This window comes from Chlamydotis macqueenii, chromosome 12 (genome assembly GCF_036417535.1).
Source record: "Chlamydotis macqueenii isolate bChlMac1 chromosome 12, bChlMac1.mat, whole genome shotgun sequence".
NCBI classification, from domain to species: Eukaryota; Metazoa; Chordata; class Aves; order Otidiformes; family Otididae; genus Chlamydotis; species Chlamydotis macqueenii.
The window spans coordinates 7688931-7711997 of record NC_141567.1 but is presented as its reverse complement, the minus strand read 5'-3'; the positions used below and the strand labels follow the sequence as shown (position 1 = coordinate 7711997).

Sequence of the window (23067 nt, the reverse complement as noted above, 5' to 3'; positions counted from 1 at the left end):
TAAGTAGGAGCACTTCATTTTTCTCTTTAACTTTTGAGAGTGTGCAAAGGAAACCCGTTCTAGAAGGTATTTCAGTGGACATTTCTATCTCTCCATTTTAGTAATTGTCAAAGAGGGAAAGCTTTTCTCTGCTGGCTTTGAGGAGGTAATAAACAAAGCCCCTTAAGTAAAACAGAATGGAATAAACAGCCTAAAGTGGTAGCAAATATCAATAGAGAGACAAGACATCCAACACATCACCTGCCTTACCTTTGTGCAGCAGCAAAGTTACTCAGCCTGAGTTGTGGGAGGGCAGGTGCAGGAGGGACCAGGGTATTTTAAAACCAGATAAAGAATAGTCCATGGCTATAATCCAAAATGCAAATTAGGATTTCCTCTTCCTAACTGCTACTATGGTTACCTCATGGCTTTAAAGAAATCATGCAGCTTCCAAAAAATTCATCTTCCTTTACCAAAAAAAAAAAAAAGCCCACCAAAAAAAACCCCCACCTTACCAGCTTCCATTTCCACTGATTAATTAAATGGTTAAATTAATCCATAAAATACATCAAGTTTCTTTCATTGAAAAGCTTCTTTGATTCAATAGCAGGGAGGGGAGAGTGAGAAAAGGGCAGAAAGAAGAGAAGAAAGAGGAAACATTAAAAGGAGTAAAGGAAGAGGAAGAAGGTGGCAGCATAGGAGCAAGACAAACTCAAAACTGTGAGATTGGCCAATTTGGGATTTGTCAGTGGGAAGAGAATTTCTGAATACACAAAGTACATAAACAATCTATGAGCAGTCTGCGTGTGAGGTATGTTTTAAAACAAAATCACTTCCCCAGGTGCTTCCACTTCTTCCTCGATCAATGATCTTGCAAGGCCAATCATTTTTAATTTAATATTTCTGGGAATTGGGGGAGAAAACCCTCATCAAACAAGCACAGTTGGCAAACATCGAGTGTTAGCGTTTGGCAGCATTTATTACTGCTGTCTATAGTGATATAAATTAGGTTATACCAATATAACTAATAACCCTAAATTTAGGTGTGATAAATAGCAATATTTATCTAGAAGTGCAGTGTCTGGATAAGTCCAGCCAAAGCTAGGGGGGTGTGTGTGTGTGCGCGCACGCAGACGGCAGGTGGACCCGACCAGATGTTGGGGAACAGCTGCACAGGCAGGTGGCTGGCAGGAGGATGCACAGCAGGCGTGCACAGAAGGCAACGTAAGAGCACATCACCGGTTCGCACGGAACTGCACTGGCATGGTGAGCGCACACACAACGCGATGCTCAGGTGTGTGACAACGAGTTTACGTGGAACAGCGTGGACGGCAAACGGAGTTGTTTCTTTATAAAACACCTTTTGTGCTGCCACAATTAAACTTCCTACAAGTTCCCTTATTGAACCCTGCTTTCAGGATTTTACACAACTGCAATAAACCTAGTTTTGAGGTATAAAGATTTCACTTGAACAGATCAACTTTTTTTTTAAAGCAATCCAAGAAGGTTCACCAAAGGCTACTCCACGCCATTCCCAGTAGATTTTTCTGAGAACAATATTTTCCACCTTCTACACATGAAAACCAAGCTTAATAATTAAAACAGTAGTAGATCTAGATTGGAGAGAAAATGCTCCCAATATGCATAGTTTAGTCTTTATTTCAAACTGCTCAAAGGTTGTAATATGTCACTATCTCATTCCCTAAGGAAGAAAACTCAGCCAAAAGGAGGAGGCAACGACCAAGGTATCATAGTCCATTGGTAGCAGAGCCAGGAACAAAGCACAGGTCTCTCGCTCACTCACTGCATTTTATATCAGTTTCCTAATTAAAATAGAATTATTCTTCATGGATTCTCCAATACTTAATAGATATTAACTCCTTTTTAAAGCTTTCCCATTTTACTTTGATTTAGTTTAAAAAGAGGGTAGCAGCATGGGTGAAGGTAGTGAGCCATAAGACCAAGTAACACTTATTACGTTGGATTCTCCCAGATAAACTTGTGCAAAATAAAATCAAGCTGCAAGGACACTTTCTGTTAAGTAGTTTAATATATCTTTCACTTCAGACTGACTTAAACTGCTCATCTTGGAGATGAAGACTGTTTTTTCCTTATAATTTATCTCAAAAGAAAAAAAAAATTAAGACATACAAATAACCATATCAGTCAGATCAGTTTTATATGCAGCAGTATCCCATCTCCAGCAGTGGCCAAAAGTCAGTGTCTGGCAGAAAGTGTAAGATAAACTATGTAAAAAGCAGTGTATATTATTTAAAATATATACCCATTATCAGATTAGCTGAATATTGTTTGACAAACCCTACATCTGACTTCTGTTTGGGATGGAGCAAAACACTTGGCCACACACAGCAACACAACTGCTCACCAATTTTCTCTGAACAAAGTCCAATTCCCTGCAATATTTGGCAGTGATCTATATTTTTATGTGATGACAACCTCTTGCATGCACAATTGCATCACCGCTACCTTCATTTAGCATCAGTGACAGGGCTGCAAGTCTCTCCGTCGCTGACAGACAGGAGCGGATTCTCAGAGCAGGGAGCGAAGTGGCAGGAAGGGTGGAGAGCTGCTTCCCAGCTCAGCCACGCGCAGCCGGAGCGTAATCGCATTACGGCAGTCCTAGCTGCGTTAGAGGAACATTCTCCGCGTGTAACTTTCAGATCATGTTAACCAAAGCAAATACCAAGGCCCTGATCGGCTTGCTGCCGCACGAGGCTCCCAAAGCGTGGTCGTGCGGTGCCTTGCTGGGATGAGAGCTCTTCCGCTGAGCTGCGCCTGCGGTGGGGAGCCGGCTGGGAAAGGGGCACAGCTGGGCTGCTGGAAGAATTCCTTTGTAACGGGGCACTGGCATTCATCTCTGTGACGAGTAGGGAAGCGTTATACACATCCCAGCACACAGAGCTGGGCAGGAGGAAGAGTAAGGAACTGCCAACAAAAAATAACCCAAGTTCCTTTAAGAAAGATACCGAGATACCAAGACAAAAGCAGCAGAGGCACTGAAACAGAAGAAATCTTTGTTTCACAGTAAGAGACAAGATTGCTGGTTACCCCATGTAGGTATTCCCAGTGTCCAGCATAAAGCCAAGATACTTGTTGGCCTGGATAGTGGATTTGTTTCCTTCAGTACACCCAGTCCTCACAGAGGGAAGTAACTTGCATAAAACTAGAAAAGAACACAGCAGGCTGGGATGTTGGCAGGAATGCCAGGCACTCCAGCAGTCTGTTTGGGGATATCTGGCAGGTCCTCCACAGAAGGAATTGCGAATCCCAGGGCAAACAAGTTGCCTCATGAAATGGGTTGTGACATTTTAGTAAAAAAATAAAAATACATACAACATTTGGCGAGTATCTTCTTACAGGTACTATGGTCAATGATGGGCTCTAGACCAGCTTCCTCAGAAAACAATTTCTGTCAAAGTATTGACTTGAGAGATAACAGAATTCACTAAAGCATTTAAAACTGGACAAGGCTGAACGTTAAGTAGCCAAATAAATCCGCATATGCACATATAGAAATTAAGGGCCTGAAAGATATTTGCCTTCTCCAATGTGCATGTTTATCTCAAGCAGACCACCAGTAAACCTGAGGTCCAGAACAGACATTTCTTTCATGTAGGAGGACCCAAGACTACTAAAACAGCATACGGGAAGAAACAAGAAGAATACCTGGGCCACAGAAGGCTTCACAGGACACAAGTATTTAAACTAAAGCATAAAGGAATGGTTCTCTCCCTTCCCCAGGCCTTATGATCAGTCACAGCACCATGACCAAGTCCATGTTCCTCTGCTCCTATTCCACATGAAAAGCTTACCAAACTTGTTCAACTCATCACCAGATTTGACTGCAATTTAAGCTTGTCTGCACCAGGGAAGGTAAAACACCTCCCACTGTGACTAGAGATCAGTCAGTACACTTCATCCAGGTGTCACAGAGAGCCACCTCCTCCCTCCTGAGGGCTCCTTCTCTGCTGCACTCATTCCTGACAGCTGGAGAAAAAAAGGTCAGACATTCCCTCCAGTCCTCCATCTGCTGGAAACTCTAATTAAGTGCAGTGAAAGGAAAAAAAGAAAAGGGGGAAAAAAGCCACAAACCTTTCTTTTTTTGCTTCTGCTGCCTGGAAGGATCAAGGAAGCATTTGGTGCCAGCAGGGGCTTCAAATACTCTGGGGCAGCACCCAGCTACTCCGAACAGTCCTCCCAGACTACTGACACACTCAGCTCCTGGGGAGCGTGGCAGCACAAAGCTCAGACTGTTCATAGTCAGAGACTGGAGGCTGCCAGGAAAGCCCAAGCTGCTCTCTGCTGAACCCCTCGCCCCAAAATGAAATGAGTTCATTTAGTCCCAAACAAGCTCAACTCGGTTGTTGGTCAGGATTGTTCTGTTTCCACAGCACTCAATCTGACCCAAAAGCAGATGGGAGAACGCAGCTTAAGAAGAGTTGTTCTTCTACACTTCGCTATGTGTTTCACTGCTTGTCTAAGCCCGTCTTCAGCTCCAAGATTTGTTGCGTGTTCCGTTGTTAACAAGCTGGGGGACAGAGGTGGTGCCAAAACCTCCAAGCTCTTTTCACCAAAACCCACAGCTCCTCAGCTACCAGTAGGATGTGATCACAACATCCTGCGTCAGAGACAGGACCGGCAGTTGTTAACTTAGAGCCGCTCCACAAACACCCAGTGAGGTGAACAAACTCCACTGTCCGCAGAGACACTGGAGATTTGTTCCCGGGAATTGCAAGCTTACTTTATCATAGTGCACTCTTCAAGCCTTCAAAGGGAATTCCTCTTTCACTGGTAGTATAGCAATATTTTGTTTCATGCTAACTTTTAGGAGCAGAGTTGTGCTTTTTCCACACGTGTACAGGGAGAGGGAAGGCAATTAGTGTGGGTGGGCAATTAGTGTGGGTGGGATGGTGTAAAGCCACAGAACACAAAAAGGAATCAGTATTTTCCAAGCTCAGGTTCAGTATCTCTTAGGAAACATGCGAGAGGGAAGATTGGAAAGGAGATGGGAGAAAGAAGGAGCTTCACTATATGAAAGTATTTCCATGGAAATGTGAAAATTTAATAGATCCTTACTCATCTTCCCCCCTGCCACCAAGCTACACAAAGCATTACAGCCAGTTATTTCTAAGCATATCTGTCTTGCAGGTGAAGCCTTCTTTAGCAGAATAGATAGATCTGCATCTATCAAGAAAGGTCCTGTTTCTCTGGCACCACTAATACTCCATCCAGGCAACTGAGAGATCTTACGGCCACGTACAGTATAAAATCACATGCATCTGACAAATGCAAGACAGCGCACTGGTCTATATCGCAGATTCACATTTTCCATACAGGATTGATAACAGGATGAATAAAACATGAGGCAAAGGGAATTATCCTGACCCAAAACATTGAAGATGAAACCTGCTAGATGCACAGAAGTAAAGCCTGCAGACAAACCCAGCAAAATCCAGAATAAGTACATGTCATAACTCACTTGCCATTGATGACTCCATCAGGATTAAGCATGGGGACAATCTTGAAAACGAAACATTTCCGCAGGAGATCAGCAATGGGATCACTGCTCACAAGGAACTCCAGAGTTCCCTTCATTACCCAACTGGCATTGCTTTCACCAGGGTGAACACGAGCCATTAGAAACACATAAGGACGATTGTCTGTAAAACAAAAAAAAAAAAAAAAAAACAAACCCTAGACAGGACTTCTATTTGAATAATATCTTTGCAAGTGGGTTTTATTCCTTTTTAATTGAGATAACAACTCAAGACATATTTTAGGGAAAAATACATCTGTTAATAGCGCAGACATTTTCTGAAGGTGCTATTTGCCAATTGATCCCAAGGATTGGTCCTCAGAACCAGCACGTGCTAGTTTCATCCCTATCCCTTTCCTTGTTTATTCTGCAATACCTTACAGATATTTAGGTGTACCATTGCAGAGTATTTTCCATGTGCAGATTACTGCCTCTCAAAATGGCACCAGCATACTTTCTGGCAATTCTTGAAAGTTTGATCCTACCAAACTTCACTAAGGTTTAAAAGGCATCTAGAAATTATTTAAATTTCTAAGTTCTTGCTTCACTTTCAGCATTTCACTATTAAAAAGTTGTGAACTTTCCAAATCTTTTAAACAGATTTGTCCATCCATAAGGACTCCAAGAACATGCAAGCTGTCTGATCTACAGCAGTAACCTGTGTTGTAGGGTCAGAATCATAACTGATCAAGATAAACTGATATAATTAAAGAAAATACATGAATATATTAAGCAGATAAGATGCAGCAGAGTACTCAAAACTAACCATCATTTCATATCCATCCAACAAAAAGTAGAAATAACAATGCGCATTGCTAAGGAAGACTGTTACTTTCAGCAGAAGGACTTCAGTTCTATATAATATAGACACACACTCGGATTTGCAAAGCTGATTTTCAGAAGTTGCAACTAGAACAGTTCAGCTGTTTCTAGTAATACACTTGGCATGGGAGACATAATCTGTGGGAATATGGGGAAGGGGAAAAGGTTTGGGGAGAGTTGCTTTTTTAAAAAAAAGAAAAATAATCAAAATCTTACTAAACAGTTCATTGATGAACTCTAGTGAACTTGTTTCAAAGTAAACTTGCAATTTGACAGAAAGTTTTCTTGTTATCAGATTTGTTATTTGCTGTTCCTGTAAAAAAGCATTTGGTCTAGTTATAAGTCTCCAAAAACTCTCAGCATACATATGCTTAGAAAAGACCAAGTTTGACAGCAGATTCTTTGAAGATCCCATCTGTGCTGAGCATACTCCACGGATGGGCCAAGGAAACAGGAGAAGGCAGAGGGAGACACCTGCCAGGCGTAGAAATTAAAAGGGAAAGGACAAAACAATCATCTGTCTTAAAATGATAGTTCTGTAAGTATTCACAATCTCAGGCCATTGTCACAAGGCAACCTGACATTTACTTCAGTGAAAACCATTATCTGGTAGGGCATCACTACCATGCCAGGATAGGTTTGTCTCACTCTATCAGGCAACATCAGAGCTCAGGCTCTGTTTGCTTGAGTGAACTGAGGGACCCCAACTGACAGGCTTGGGTGTGGTAACAGGGCAGAAAACAAAACCAAAGCCATCAGTTGAGTGCCCTTGTAAACAAATGCTGAATTAGCAAGTTATACACCTTTGCCTGTAGCTCCCAAGCTGTCCTTCAGTTTCCAAATGCTTTACAAATAATTATCAATTAATGTGAAAAAGGAAAGTGGAACATCATGCTGAAAAATCTAGATTTCATTAAAGAGCTGATTAGTGATTTGTCTGACAGACTAGAAGCTGTGTCAGAGCTGAGAATAGTGGTGAAATTTCTCAATTCACAGCCAAACAAGGAATAAGCACTAATTCTTCTCCTCAACTGTATATTCTGTATAGTTCTGCTGAATGTGTACATTACAGTACAATTTAGTTACAGCTTTCAGCGATGCACTCAGATTTGGAAACAATCCCCCTCCGCACTTCCATGCATTCCTTAAGCAGTTGGTGGGCACTAGAAAAGCAAATGGCACTCTCAGCTCAAAGAGCTCATGGAGAGCTGTTGTTTTCCAGTCCAGTAAAGCAACTGGAACTCTACTTCTCCATAGCCATATATTAGCCTTTCCTCATTCTTACACCTTACTGTGAGGTTAGTACATTTTGATCAGTGTGTATACGTAACTGCCTAAGGCACTTATGGATTGCAAAAGATTCCTTTATCTCCTGGAGAACTACTAGCCATTCTGATTTTTTCCCCCCAAATTAGAGTACACAATTTCTATTCTGCTCCAGCTAGTTGTGCATTAAAGTCTACCTTAGTAATGTTTTAAAACAGCAAAAAGCAAAAACTAGCTTCCACAAAGACATCAGCTGCATTTTGCCATTTCCAAACATTTTCTTCTTTCTCCCATCACCATGATTTAGTGCTGTTTTGCAGGCTCATTGCTGAGCTAAACTTATGGGACCATGCTGTTGTACCTGAGAATGAGGCTCCTGAGGACTCCTAATGGACAACAGCTGTAAATAGCACAGAGCAAAATAAAACATGTTCTCTTTTGCAATTGATGAATACAGCTTTAACAACTCTTATCTCTTCTGTATATTGTGAGAGAGCACAGTACCATAATTGAGAGGTTCAAAATAAGAAAAAAATTTTTTTTTTTAAGAAAAAGGAAAAAACTCTAAGCAAGGGCTTTCTCATCTCAGAAATTCAAGAATGTTTGCTATAATTCTGCTAACTGCAAATGGCATGGGACTGGTAGATACCTGCATTCTCTCCTTCCTCTCAAGACTGATCAAAATCAAGCTTGTCTTAAATTCAATATCAGAAAAGCTTATGGAGTTTCCAGATCTTAAAATTCAGGAAATGAGGTGGGGGAGGGAGAGACCAGACAGATCACCTACACTGTTTCTCTGCGGGCAACAATGGAGCAGCTCATAGCCCATAGATCCAGCCAAGGAAGTCTCTCTATTCCAGCTCAAGCATCCTTTAAAAGCTCCCCTCCTGACAAGCACATCCGCAGCACTCATCCCATCCATGAGAGAGTTGTAACAAAGGTATGTACCAGCAGGCAAACCGCAGAGCTTGCTAAGTGCCTGTTCTCCTCACAGAAGCCATCACCAGCAAATCCCACATCCAAATGCTGCGCTCCCCCAGACTGTACCCAGCATGAAGACTGATGAAGCAAGAAATAGAGCAAAGAGCTGACGACACAGCCATAAAAACTTGCTACCCTTGAAACACCTGGGGAAACAAAGACTTAACTATGGCAGGCAGGAGTTGCTCAGTTCTATGCTTTACAGCATATCCAGTTACTCATCTGCCTTGAATTTGTTGTGATAACAGTGATAAACATCAGAACTTATGAGGGCAGTGGACAGCAGCACTGGCCAGCCATACTCAGCACTCCAACTGACAGGCACCAGACAAAATTCCTGCACTTCAGCTCACCTGCTTCTTTTCCTTCCTCACTCCCAACATTCCATGACTGCAGTCCTGACTAGATCACCTCAGTACTACCCAGTAGAGCTTACTGGTTTACACTGGTGCCTGGCTACCCTTCCTCTGTGTCCTTCAGGACACCCAACAACAAGTTTTCTCATGTATCTCCTTCCAGGCTCCAGAATGGAGCTTGAGCCATAAAAATCCTCAGGCCAACACTCAGGTGAAATTGTCCCCACGTTCTGGGGAAGCTGACAGAAAGCTCAGGTTAGCCATTTATCTCTGCAAAGCCCACATGACACATAACCTTCTCAGGAATGTAAATAATAAAAAGAGAAATGAGAGGAACCTTTTCATGCTACATAAAGCCTTATCCAACAAATCATATCTCGTTACACCATGTTACATTTTGACTTGCCCAGAGTATAATGTGGCACCAACAATGCCAGAAACAAGAGATTAAAGCATCACTGATTCCTCTTGCAAAACTTTGAGCAAAACCCCTTCGAGTAATAATTCTATTAATGCATCGCCTACTTCCCACCTCCCCTTCTCTTCGTTCATTTTGACTGTGGATATATGCATGAAAATAGGAGCTTTGTTCTTCCACTACTGCTAACTTGCTGCTTAATCTCCTGCCTATTATAAGGATCCTCCTCCAGTCATGTCATCTCCAAGGTTCACTAAGGGGTGACTTTGGTGTCACTATTCGTGACATCAGTTGGGGAAAGAACAGCCTGAAAGAAATGAACAAAACCCCATTAACACAGCAGTGTCCCTCATCAAGAGGAGCACAGAAAGGAAATGAAATCCAGCTCCAGATGCCCTGACCCAGGCTGATATTCTAAATTATTTCAAGCTGAGATTTGAGCCATGCCATTTGTAAAGGGACAGAGCATTGATACAACACAGGGCTAGGATTTTATAAGGAGTCAAAGGGAATTATATACACAGCATGTGAGAAATTCAACCTATATCTTGGTCTTGACTGGAATTTTTCTGGCTGTGCTTCTGCATACCTCGCTTCCCTTTACCCTCAAGTCTAGGACTATTAAGACAGATTTTTTTTTTTTTTTGCCCCCTTATGCCTAAATACAGCTTGACGTTATCACAAGGAGTACAAATCAAAGGGTCATGTTTACCCCAGGACATAGTAGACAGAAACCAAGAAAGCGAAACTCTCCCTCCCAACTTAATTTGTTGTGGCCACTGCAGGGTATCCTGTGCGTCAAATGATGGGTAAACAAGGAGCACCATCACAAGCTCTTCCATGCATGTCACGGCTGCATCCTGTCCTGGATACATCTGATATGCCCAAGGCTGCATAGTTATGCAAAGCCAGAGAGAAGACAGGATATGGTGTGATGTACAATGAATATATTAAAGTGTGTTTGTAAAAAGCATCAAATACTGAGATCACAGAAAACACGAGACTAATCTGAGGCAGAATCTGTGTCAGCCGCTTTACTCTCCTCCTAAAACTTTTCCTCTAGTTGTCAGTCTTTCAGTTGCCTTAAGATAGAATGATTCCTTCCTCCCCATCTCCCCCCACCTCAAAATTGCTGTCTCCTTGCTGACCCTGCTTTTGGCTAAATGCTCCAAAAGCAGACACGTCTTAAGACAGAACGAAAATACACAGTCTGGCAGGACCAGCTGTTGTTTTCCAAATTATCGATGAGCTATGCCTTTTTTAAAATTGGTCTATATTATATGTATTATTACTGTTACCTATGGCAAAGAAGTGCACATTACAAATTGCCTCAGCTGCCTGTTCTCTACCTTCATAGCTTGATGGGGGAGTTTCAGGCTCCAAGTTGCTTGGCAACCTCCTTTTGTTGTATGTGTTTCATGAATTCATTCACCTCTGAATCAAAGATGATCAGGGAGTTGAATATGGGTACAGACTCCTCAGCCTTGGTGCAGTCTGACATGCTACTACCGCTGTTTTTTAACACCAGGAAATTGGTAAGCAGGTTGTCAAGTGCATTGTGGGGTAGACTCCAAAATCCCAAGCTCTGAAGGCAGCAGGAACCACGACAACTATTTAGCATGGCCTTCTATACAAAGCCAAAGGAAACCCATATGAACTAATTCCTGTTCAACTCAAAGCATACCTCTTGTAGAAGACTGGGGAACAACAAAATCTTATTTCCATAACTTGGACCCATGGAAAACCTACTGTAACCCTTTGCAAATTGTTTCAGTTTATAACTAACATCTCCATCTTAAGCATGTGCAACTGAACTAGTCTAACTGAAATTTCCAGCCACTGCATTACGGTCCATTTTTTGATATCCCAACCCAAAGTTCACTAGCGTATCCTGTCTCACTCTGCACACCCTCTGAGCCGCTCGGATAATATCGAGCTACAAAATAGAAATCATGTAGCTGTTAAAGCACAGCTACCTTACTAGGCTGATGACAAGCAAGCTACCTTGCATTTACCTCTTCCCAGAGCTCTGTCACTGAGCGGATGAGTTCCTCTACCTGGGCAGGGCACATCCTGCAGCCTGACACCTGGGTGGCAGGGCGTTCCTATCAGAGCTCTGTCTGCGAAGCTGCATCTCCCTGCTCCCCTCAGCCAGATTCCAAGGGAATAAAATCAAGATGGAGGACAGCTGGTTAGGAAAAAGTACTGCCAAGAAGGATCAAGGGATTATAGAGGATGAGTTACTGATGCAAAGCAGTTCCATAAGTGGCAGCTCTCCTAGGATGTACTAAAAGACTCACAGCTAAGACAAGGAATGCTGTTACTTTGCTCTGCTCAACCCAATTAACGAAAACCACTAGCCAGAGTGCTGTGCCCACTGCTGGCCACCACAGTTTAAAAATCAATTCCCTGAAAACTGGAGAAGATGTCATTAAAAACGGTAAAAGATTTAGGCGTCATAACTTATGAAGAATTGGAGAAAATGGATTTTAAACTTGGAAAGGAAAGACAAACGGAGAGGAAGGAGATAACCTTTGAAATGCAAAAGGCTGCTATAAAAAAAAAGATAGCAATCAGTTGTTCTCACTGTCCACTGGGACTAGGTTGCATAAAAAGAAATGCAAGTTATTGTCTATCATCTAAGCCAATCTGTACCAACTTGATTCCCTTCACTGGTGTGCCTGAATATTTATGCTACCTTCTGCCAGGTCCTTATTCATAAAGTCCTGCATCAAGCAGCTCCACTACAGTGTCCAGAACAGTGTCAGTAGGAGGCATATAGCCACACAGGTCATTCTAGCTACCACTTTAGAAATTTGGTTCAAGATTCCCCTCTAGTCCTCTGGAATTACCTCTGTGTTCTGGGAGCTACTGGAATCATTATTCCAGTCCACAGGGCACCTCAGCCATCTCCTCTGATCTCTTTGATGCAAGATGACTGCTTACTACATAATGTTAGTCACTTTAAAATATGTTAAACATTAGCCACTAATTAGGGACTAATCAGAAATGTTTCATCATTATGATATTTTGGGTTTCTTCCCACATACAGATCAGAAATATTTATGAAAAGTTCTGTCTTGCCTGCTCTGTTACTGATAGTCCTACCACTTTAAGATTGGAGTGATGTGATTACTGGGATTCCTTTCACTAGTAATTATCTTCCAAAGCCTCTCTATTATTCTTAAGTCTACCAATTCTCAGCTTCTGTGTATGCACCCATTGAAACGGGTGAGAAGCAAACACTAAGATCAGCTCCAGGAGTCCTCCCGACAGATTAGCCAGCTAACTGGTGTAGGGAGCTCCAGATTATCTGTCAAAGGCAGGCAAGGATCTATCATCGCCTGCTTCTGTAACATGCACATCACAACCTTAATTTGTTCTATGGCAGCAGGCAATTTCAGATACTCAAGTGTTTTGTACTGCCATGGCCTGGCCATCAATCCATATGTTTTTCAGCCAGTATGGGAAAAACAGATTGCCTCACAGAGACGCAAGACCTCAGAGACACGGCAAGTAGAAAAAGAAGTATTTTCAAGTGAGATGTATGTGTAACACTCTCACCTTCTGGGTTTTTCATACGAAGATAACACTGGCTCTAGAGAAGAACCAGTTAGTGATGTTCAGAAGACTGGAAGAAGCTGGAGCAGAGACCAACAAAACAGACTGTACAGCGTTCTTATTCAGTACAATTAAAGATACGGCAGCATTGCCCTAAACTGTCCCATGCCTAAAAGAAGGTATAGGCAGGAGGTAAGTGCAGCAGAGACCTGCAGGATAACTGCTGTACAGGCAGAGTGCGGAGATCCACAGAGCTATGAAATCCACGGGCTCTTTTCCGAGAGAAGGATTTCATCTGAAATGAAATCAGGCAGGAGGAGCAGACTGAAAAAGCTTCCATTGTCATAAAAATATCTCCCTGGGTAATCCACAGTGATGGAAAAAGGAAACTCTGATAATTTATGTGACAGTTTAATGGGATTTTGGTGACACATGATACTTTAGAAAGAATTTGCCCAAATAGGACAGACAGGACTTTAATAAGGCTTCAGCTCCAAAACAGCAATATTTTTACCCCTTACTTTTACATTTCATTCTATATATCCACTACTCACAGCCCATCTATCGCATTTGCAAGGCACATTTCAGCACTGCAAGAGCAACAACTCTGCACTTTCTAGTTACATCCAAAGCCACAGAGACCTCTGAGTATCCGATCCCTAAAGGGATCAAGCTGACTTTGCACCCAGAGGTCAGAGCATCACTGAGCTGTGAATTGAGGCATAAGCTGCCCTCCGGCCACCTCCCCAGCTCTGTGGATGCCATTAATAGCTTCTCTGCAGAAACAGAGGGCAGCAGATGGACAGTCTGCAGCAGGAATTGCTTACAGAGGGGACGCTCCCAGAGCAGGCTCCAGGCTTTTATACTGTGCGTAACGCCTTGACGCACGTCTCCTGCTTACGAGAGCAACATCCTTTACCCAAGCGCAATGCCCCATGCCCTTCAGTGCCATCACTTTGAGAACAGGCACAGCAGCAAAAGAATTGCTGAAAGTACTGAACTAGGGTGAAGCCAGGGTTAACGGGATGAAACTTCACAAAGGAACATTTCAGCTGAGTATCCATGAGTTATATCGAAGAGCCTCCCCTGTGGAGAGGGAGAGTTAACGTTAATACCACATTGCCCAGAGCACGAGAAGCCATTCTGTACACAACAATCTTGCAGAAGCTGCAGTCAGAAACAACCCAACAGGCATTTGTTTTCTTTACTAATTTTGATGGATCTGGTTCTGAAGCCCTTATTGTTTCTGGAAAATCTCCTAGGACTCCAGGTGGGAGAGGAATGGTAAAATGCTGTGTGAAGATCTCAATATTTTGCCAGTCTTTCTGTGACCCCAGAAGGCTAAGATCGACTCAGGACCTGCATTGGTGCCCATTAGCCCCAAAATGGACATGGAAAACAGAGCATCTGTCAGTGTTTCTTTCACCACTGGGAGTAACAACCCAATTTAACAGGAAAATAAGTTATCTGTTGTGCAGTCCTTCAAGCAGTTCTGCTCTACAAAAGATAAATTCTATAGTAAAGAGCTTTTTGCCCATAAGCTGTCTATACAGAACAGATTTAAAACCCACCTAATGCCACCTACAGCATAAAGCAATGTTTATTCTTAAACATGTCTTGTGCCTTTAAGAGGTAACAGATCCATCTCTGCCTCTGACTTGAGGTCTTCCTCAGGGAATGACTTGTAAGAAATAAAGTATATTAAAAGGAAGTGCAATCAGAGCCTCTCATTATCAAAAGGATAAAATATCAATTTTTGTCAAGACAGAAAGCACCACAGATTGGCTCTGTGGGGGAAAATTAAATTCTTGGTCTCCACTTGATTTGATATTTTATCACTCCATTGCTCCAGAAATACTCTGGCAGGGAATGTTTCTTAAAAATATTATCCTGTATTTCTCCTGCAGTAAGCAAACTATGAGTTTTAACTTTTGTATTTTGTTACATAGAAAAAACTCAGAGAAAAAGGAAAGAAAACAGAGAAGTCTACAAAAAAAAAGCACCTTCTAGCACTTCACTATGTCAACAACTTCACAGTAACTGACCTTCTGCAAGTTCACCTTATTTGCGGCATCACTAAATTGACCGTTCATCATTGCTGTCTAAGTCTACCCTAAATTTTGGAACTGCGTTTCCCAGAGCTAATCCCAAAGGAAATTCTCACTTTCCACAGACGAGAGATTGATAAGATAAAACTGTCTCCAAATTTTGAATAATGAATCTTGTCTTGATAGCAAGTTTTTAGATGAACTCCCTAGATAACTGAGCAAGAGAATGCAAATCAGGAAGCAATATAAAAGGTCTTTCAATCAGATCATAATGACAGCAAAACTGATGTTGGCCCAGTGATCTTGTATCATGACATAAACCATTTTTAGTCTTCTAGACTACGCAATACATTCTGTAACAGACACAAAGCAGAGTCTGACTAAACTGGAAGTATTTAGTAGTAGAATGATGCAGAAATATCTTCGAACTAGAAGATTATCCTACTGTCCATCTCTGAATGGTACAGCTTCCTCACTGCTTTATTCTTGACAAGAAGCCCAAAGTGGGAGGCACTAGCACTTCATATCTAAAATATGATAAATGGAAATCTCCTCCCCCTCCCCGCCCCATTCTGGAGTGTTTAGAGGAACTCATACCAGTAACAGATCTAGATTAGTGGATTAGTGGCCAGTCCTAATCTCTATTCCCCTACAGTCCTCCAGCACCCTAGAAATAACACGGTGTTTTAACATCTTGTGTTCAAACCTCAGATCAATAGCTCATATTAGTTGTTTAGATCATGAAAACACGGCAGATAATAGAGATGAACCTTGACATTCACACCATACAATTTCAAGCAGTTCTACTATTGAAATACTCTAAGGATGAAGAAAGAATCAGAATCCCAGAAGACTGGACAGAAGTCAAGGACAGAAGGATAGATGGAACAAAATTTGCCACTGTATAAAATATACAACATGCAGAAATTTCAAACAGTGTGTGGTAAGACACTGAGCAGTCACCATCTAAGGTCAGTAAAGAAGTTTCTCCCTTCAGATGCAAGTGAAGTGATTTATAACAAATGACGACTTCCTACATCAATCACTACAGGGAGCGGAATGTCAAGCTTGGAAGATTACTAGTCTGTTTGAGGAGAATTGCTGCTTCTTAAGAATAGGACACTAGGAAGGCTAGCGAAAAGAAAGAAGAATGTTCTTTTTTTTCTCCACAAATTGCTAAAAAGCACAGGAAAAAAAAAGTACTAATGAGTAAAGGAGTTGGGCTACAAAATAGTCATGGGCAGTCCCAGAAGGAACACAAGTAGAAGTGGAACATGGGATGTTCTTTCTCACCACTCCATGTATCATAGGAAAAGTGGGAGTTTTCACATTAGTAGTTTTTGCTCTTTATTTCGTAGTTTCCTAAGTGATATTCAATTTATTTTTAAAGAAATCTTCTCCAGAAGGTTCTTTTTGGCAAGTAATTTAACAGCATGAGTGATGGTTGCTGATCAGTTTGAAGATATTGTGGCATATTTCCTCAATCCCAGTGCCTTCCTGCATTTTCACCCCCGCAACACTTCCCTAGCAGAACTTTGAACTTTTCCAATTGACGCTGACACAGAATCTTTCCATTGTAGCTCAGCCACTCTTTATAGCTTGAACAATCCACAGAATAAGCTCTTCTCTCTTACTTGCCATAAGAAGCACTCATATCAAAATCATTATATTCCAGAGCATTCACTACCACCTCATCTTCTGATCTGCAAACTACCAGAATGCTTTTAAAAGAAACACTTATTTAAATAAAAGAAAATCTCTGTAAATCATGGTTGTGACAGGCTAATGGCTAGCATTGCAAAGATGATTTATCTTCCTGCTATAGCATAAGAAGCTTTGTTAGATAATACCTTGTTTTCAAAACATGAAAAGACTGCTAACTGATGTTTTCTAACTGCAAGAATATATAAGTAATGAAAAACACCTTACATCAAAAAATAACCTTTGCCTGCCATCTAACATCCCCATCAACTCTCAAAATCAACAGATCTCCTTTAATTATTTTTGTTTTCTGTATTATTTAGTGTGCTTCCTTCACGGATGAAGAAACCAACCATTCAGTCTCGCTGCCTTTTTATGATCCAAATTCATTTTATAGTTTGCATGCATTAGCTGCATGCTTTAATGTAATTTATTTTATTTTACTCCTGTGTATTAAATTACATCTGAAGCAGGTTAGATAGCCTCACAGGGGGCATCTCACCAGCACTACCCTTTGCGCAAACAGCAATTACTCTATCTGGGCTGAGCCCAAGTTCAAGTCACATCTTGACAGGCTGACAAATAAGGTCATGATGTCTGCATTTCAAGTGATATCCTAACTGGTGGGAAAGACCTCTGACAAGCTAGCAGGTGGGTCCTGGGAGTGTTCTGATTAAAAGGGTATGTTACAGAGTGTGAAATTAAGCAGCAAGTCACCACTTACGTGCAGAAGTGTTGCTTCAAGTCTATCTCCAGACGTTCTGCATAGCTTGCAGGCCCATTACCTAAGTCAGCCCAGAGACTCCAAGTATGTCCCTACATTCTTACTGCTCATTCACAGTTAGTAAGTGCTAAACACTGGTAGAACAGGGACAGCACGGGCACCACAGCCACTGAGACCCTGGAGTCCTTCATCTGTCTCTTGCTTCTTCTTTCGCCTCTGGCCAGTTGCTTTTTGTGAAGAACAATTCCCGTCTGTTGAGTTGTGCTTCGTGGTGACCCTCTAGCTGTTGTTTTCATGCCCTTTCGAAACGCTCGACAAAACTGTCACAGAAGGAGTTTGGCATCTGGAAGCTGCGACAGACACAATACGACCTGATTCATAAAACATAACTAAACAGCTTGGGCTGCCAGGGGCCAGGATTTACAGGACTGCGTTTCAAGAACAGGCTTCAATGCCTGCTCTACTAAACACACTTTCCTGCTCTGCTGCAATACAAATTCCCAAGCTGTGTTAGGGTGACCTGCAATGCTATGAAGTGACAAAACAGCCAAGATACTAATCTTGTTAGAGCCTACCCTGTCCACTGCTGGTCAGGAAGGGGAAGAAATTACCTTGGCTTTGGCTGCAACTTTTACATCAAGCTACAGGTGTAGGGAGCACTACAAAAAATAAGATAACATCATTTTTCAATAATTTCTCCAGTACAGTGAGCATAAAGGAAACGTCAAGTTGCAGATAGTTTTTTCTGTGTTATCCATTACAGCCTCATTTTTACAATAAAAGACCTCCTGCATTTGTATTTCCAGCAGATGCAACCTGACCCACAAGAAATTTAAGGACTTCTCGCCCTCCTATCCATCATTTTTCTTCTATCTTGCTTTTCTTCATCTTGCTATCCTATCCGCCTCTTTTCTTCATCTGCACTTCAATCCCTAGTTACAGTCCTCTGTTAGGCATTCACCATGGGCCCTAATCATCAGGGACACCTGTCAAAGTCACCCTGATGCCAACAACAATAAATTCCATCTCGCTCATCTTCTCTTGAGAAACCTCACAGGCTGAAGATTACACATCTCAAGCATGTTTCAAGTTAAGAAAGCAGGGATTTACAGAAAAATTAAGTTGTCCAATACAAATCAGCCACAGAGCTGGAAGCTCAACATCTGTTTCCCAGGTCCCAGTCATGAAGTATCCTGTGCCATCCACATTCACTCAAATAAGTGAATTTCTGCATAATCCATGTCTTCAAAGCACTTCCTCCTCTTTTCATTAGCCGTGAAAATGAATTGAATCCTGCACTTAAATATCATCAGTAGAGCCCTCTCTCAATTATGTTAATTGTCCTATACCATGATGCTACACCACAGCTGCCAGTTTCATTTGGAAACCCACTCATCCTTCCTAAAATTAGCTCATATACACACATTTGCAAAGTGCTGCGATATTCCTGCATCCATCACTATTACGTCATGCTTTCAGACTCCGGAAGAAAGTGAAAAATTATGTGAAAGCAGTAAGGTAAGAATGAAGAAAAGAAATGGGATGTTGTAGTAGGTATGTTTGCTTTTCTTGAAAAATTAAAAAAGAAAAAAAGAAAAAAAAAAGAAGAGAAAATTAGAACATTTGGGAAACTCAACATAAAACTCCATAATGCCTTTTAGTGTTTTCCACACAATTCCATCCACAATTCCTTCCTTGTCTGTGGGTCAAGACATACCTCCAGCCCCATTCCGACTTCTTCATTCACTCATACTTAACCACTTCTGCCCCTCATCATGTTCTAATAAAAATTTCAGCCTATTTTGTTTAACCTCATCTATTTCAAAGACACAGAAGCAGCACCCAGTCTAAGCCAGAAAAATCTCCAAAACAGTTCGTTAAACAAATTCAATGAAGAAAGAAAAGAGCGAGCTTGTAAAAAGAATTACAAAGTGGCAGGGAAAATTACTTTTTTTTTTTTTTCTCCCCACAGCTAAGTAGCACGACAATTGCAATTGATAGAGAAAATTAAATTCTAAATGCATTGGTGATTTGATAGATATCATTTTCTGAGTGTTACTGAAAGAACATCTTCTTTGGGAAACAGAGTTAAGATCTGGAACAAGTCCTGTTGGTTCTGGGGCTTTATTCGATTATGCAAAGTTCATTAACATAAAGTTAAGATGGAGCAGGGAAAAAAGGCATGGAACTTCTCTAATACGCCACATGCCTTAAGAAAAGCTGTCCTGACAAAATTAGCAAAGCAATTCATTAGGAGGCCTGTTTACAGATATAATGGGTAGCTGGTGACTTCAAAATGCAACTTTCCACCCTTCTGTTCAGAGGGCCAGAAGACAGAAGGGGTAGTACTGACTAGAACAGTTCCTTCTGCTACCTAATTCTGCAAAATTGTTTATCAAAATGAAGAGGGCAAACCAGAGAAAACCCAAAATGACCTAGAACGAAAGAGACCTGATGCACCTATTTTTCTGTCAGTCAGAAACCGATATCCAATAGCCACATAATAACTGCCATGATGATGCAGAAGTCCACGTTTAGCTCTCTGCTAACACGGGTGCATTTTGCAGTATCTATCATGTCACTCGTCAACTAGTTGATCTTATCAGCACATTTGCAGTCTGAACATAGCAGCTGTCTCCACTTGTTTATTAGCAATTTCTATTTCTGCATTAGAAACAGGTGGGCAAGCTCAGAGAGCTAACAAGTTTCTCTTTGATGTAGAGATGGACAAATCCTCTCATTAACAGAGCAGCATTTTAAAAATCATTACGGGGTATTTTTAGTATTATTTCATTTTAGTATTGCTGTATAATTGCAGCCCATTAATCACAAATACTTGTTTCTAGAATCTGTCAGTTACAAGCAACAAGAAGTGTCAGCCTGTGGTGTCTGCAAACTACCAGTTTCAATATATTGCTGTACTTATTTCACCCATATAAGATTGGCTGCATCAGTTACATAGCAATGGATCTTGTTCTCCCATTAGAGAAATTAAATTCAGTTAAACAGGTCAGGCAGAAACCTGCACAGACCCTCCCAGGAAAACCAACTCACAGCTGGGAATTAGCAATAGCAGGTGTTCAGAATCCGGTACAAAAAGAGGAGAAAACCTAATGCACACAGCGTATTGCAAAAATGCCTCCTTACCCACTAATGCTCTCCGGTAGATTAATATTAGGATCAGCACAGACAAATACTGTTTGCTATGTTTCATACGAGTGTAGATCCCCTCCACGGATGTGGGCAGAGTAGCTGAACAAACTATCTGCTTGGAGCTCCAGCAAACACACAGTGAAGCTGTTCCACACAATCCAAACAACCCCAATCATTTGTAATACATGACTAGCTAGGTCAGCCTTTACCAGACAAAAATGCACAGCTTGGAACATTAAATCCAGAAATTGGAACATTGTTTTCCAGAAAGCTTTCAAGGCCTTGAGGTTATCAGGTGAACGACTTCTCTATTTTAAAGTGAGCTTCAATAGACAGTCTTTCCAAATCAGTCAAGATTTAGAAGCATCAAGAAACTTCCCAATTTAGAAGGACAAAGATGAAAAGAACACAGACATTACAATGCCATTCACACTGTTTCCCAACAATCTGTTAGGTCTGTGTATTGTGGAAGGGTTTGCCTGTGCATGTCAGAATCCTATTGTTGGAGTGAGAAATGCAAGATTCACAGGGTCGTGAAAAAAAAAACACCTAAGAGTAGCAAGTTTCCCTGTTAGCAGGATGCACTCTGGTTTCTGTCACAGGCTAGCAATTCTTTAACACAATCTGTGCAAGAGTTGGCCACCTTCCCCTAAGCTATCCCTAGGCTGAGGTTCCAAACTAAAAGCAATGGTTTACTAGAAGAGTGGCAGAGCCCACTTTTTGCCCACTCTGCCCAACCTTGCTACCCAGTACAAGTCAAAAAATAGTTTGTTCCCAGGAGATCAATCAGGCATTAGAAAGCAACGTGTATCTAGCTCAATCTGTGTGTCAGCACAGCCCTTCTGTTCCAGAAAGGAAAAAAAAAATTGAACGGGAGACAAGAACTGCTGTCTATGATGGCAAGGGCAATTGTTTGGGTCTGACAGCAGCTGATACACATGCCACACTCTGTGAGCTTTCCAGCTATGGATTAGTTTTTCACAAGGCCAACCTGCCAGCTGTCCTGCCCCCTACTCCCTGACCACAGCCTGCCTAGCAGTTATTGATGATGAGGTAAAACCAAACAGAAAGGAGAACGACTGGTCACTGGGACAGCCCAGCAGCTCATCTCCTCTGCTTAGAGGAGTACTTCTTAATTACCCTACAAAAAGGACATAAAATACAGGATTTTTTTTTTTTCTTAAATCACACACAAGCAACACCTCTACTGTTACAAAGCCCCAACGTTCTTACCTTACAGCAGCTTTCCAACCAGGAGGCCATAGGGACCTTCTTGCTGGTCTTTTATTCAAAGAGAAAGGGTGCTCCACAAACTGCCACACCATCCACAACTTCAGCTCTACCCTCTGGAAGCAACTGATTTAACACAGGTGTGGGGGGCAAACCCAAACTTCAGGCCAGCTCACTTTATACTCTGCATCAGCAGGTGCTCCAGGCCTTGCAATTTGTGAAAAACAAAAACCTGTGCAGTAGGACACATGACCAATTGGGCCACATTGTGACCAGCTGGAAGAAACCCCATCCTGACCTCTGCTTTTACCTTGAGGCACAAGCATTAACTCTTCACCCCTTAGTAAGCATATTGCTCGTAACGATAATCAGTCTCCGCAGTCAATCTGACCCTAAAATTATGTCCTCCCTCACAAAGCCCATCTCTGTCACATTGAGAACAGATTTAACTCAATTCAAATGCTTCTCTAGCTAATTTATACAGTACCACATTGACCTTTCAGTGCATGCCCCATGGGACCGTGCGTGACCGGAATTTATGGCCAGTCATGGGAAACGTGAAGCTCCCTGCCATGATTTGAAGCTGATAACAGGAAGCCAGTAGCAGTTTAATGCTTGTTCACCTTTTGAGGAAGTAAAAGCTGCCCGAGGGCTCCGCCGGGCTGTATTTCAATACCTCTATGAGATACGCAGATTAGCCATTGGAAGCACAGCATCTGCAATTTTTTCCAAAGTGTTTCCATCTAAGGGAGAAAAGATTACTTTTTTTTTTTTTCCCCCTTCTGCTAAGGCAAGAATTTGGGCAACCTATCACTCCTACAGAAGCTTGTAGCTCCACTCCAGTGAGGCCAGGGCACTGGTGTGTTGTGAGACAGGCATGTTCCAAGCAGCTGGCTATAAATTTTCAAAGCAATATAAGAAACACATATGACCAAACAGTTTTCAGTGCCTTATAACAAAAATACAAGTAATACCCCACTCCTGTGAGAAGGCACTTGTGAGGCACTTGACAAACCAATAAAAAATTAAAATAATTATGAGTAAGATACAGGCTGGTTTAGCTTTTCAAGATGTTTAATTCATTAGCGTATCTGAAAAGGCTCTGATATTCTGGAAGACTGGGGCACAGCCAGTGCTGAGCACTACCTATGTTCTAGCCAAACTCCATACCAACCAAGAAAACATTGCTAACTTATGTTCCAGAAATGCTGTTGTTAATCAGGATATTTCTCCTCTGGAAAGGACATGCAAAGGTTACAAGTCTCTTGGAA

The 23067-nt window shown here is 41.7% G+C and overlaps 1 protein-coding gene across 1 annotated transcript in view; it reads right to left on the bottom strand.

Annotated features, from left to right (window-relative positions):
• AGBL1 (AGBL carboxypeptidase 1) overlaps positions 1-23067 on the bottom strand; it is a gene marked incomplete at its 5' end in the record, with an annotated part of 274352 nt that overhangs the window by 170959 nt on the left and 80326 nt on the right. The window contains one exon of the mRNA XM_086757539.1: positions 5480-5660. Within this exon, the coding sequence (XP_086613665.1) occupies positions 5480-5660 (181 nt within the window). The remainder of the gene's footprint in view (positions 1-5479; positions 5661-23067) is intronic.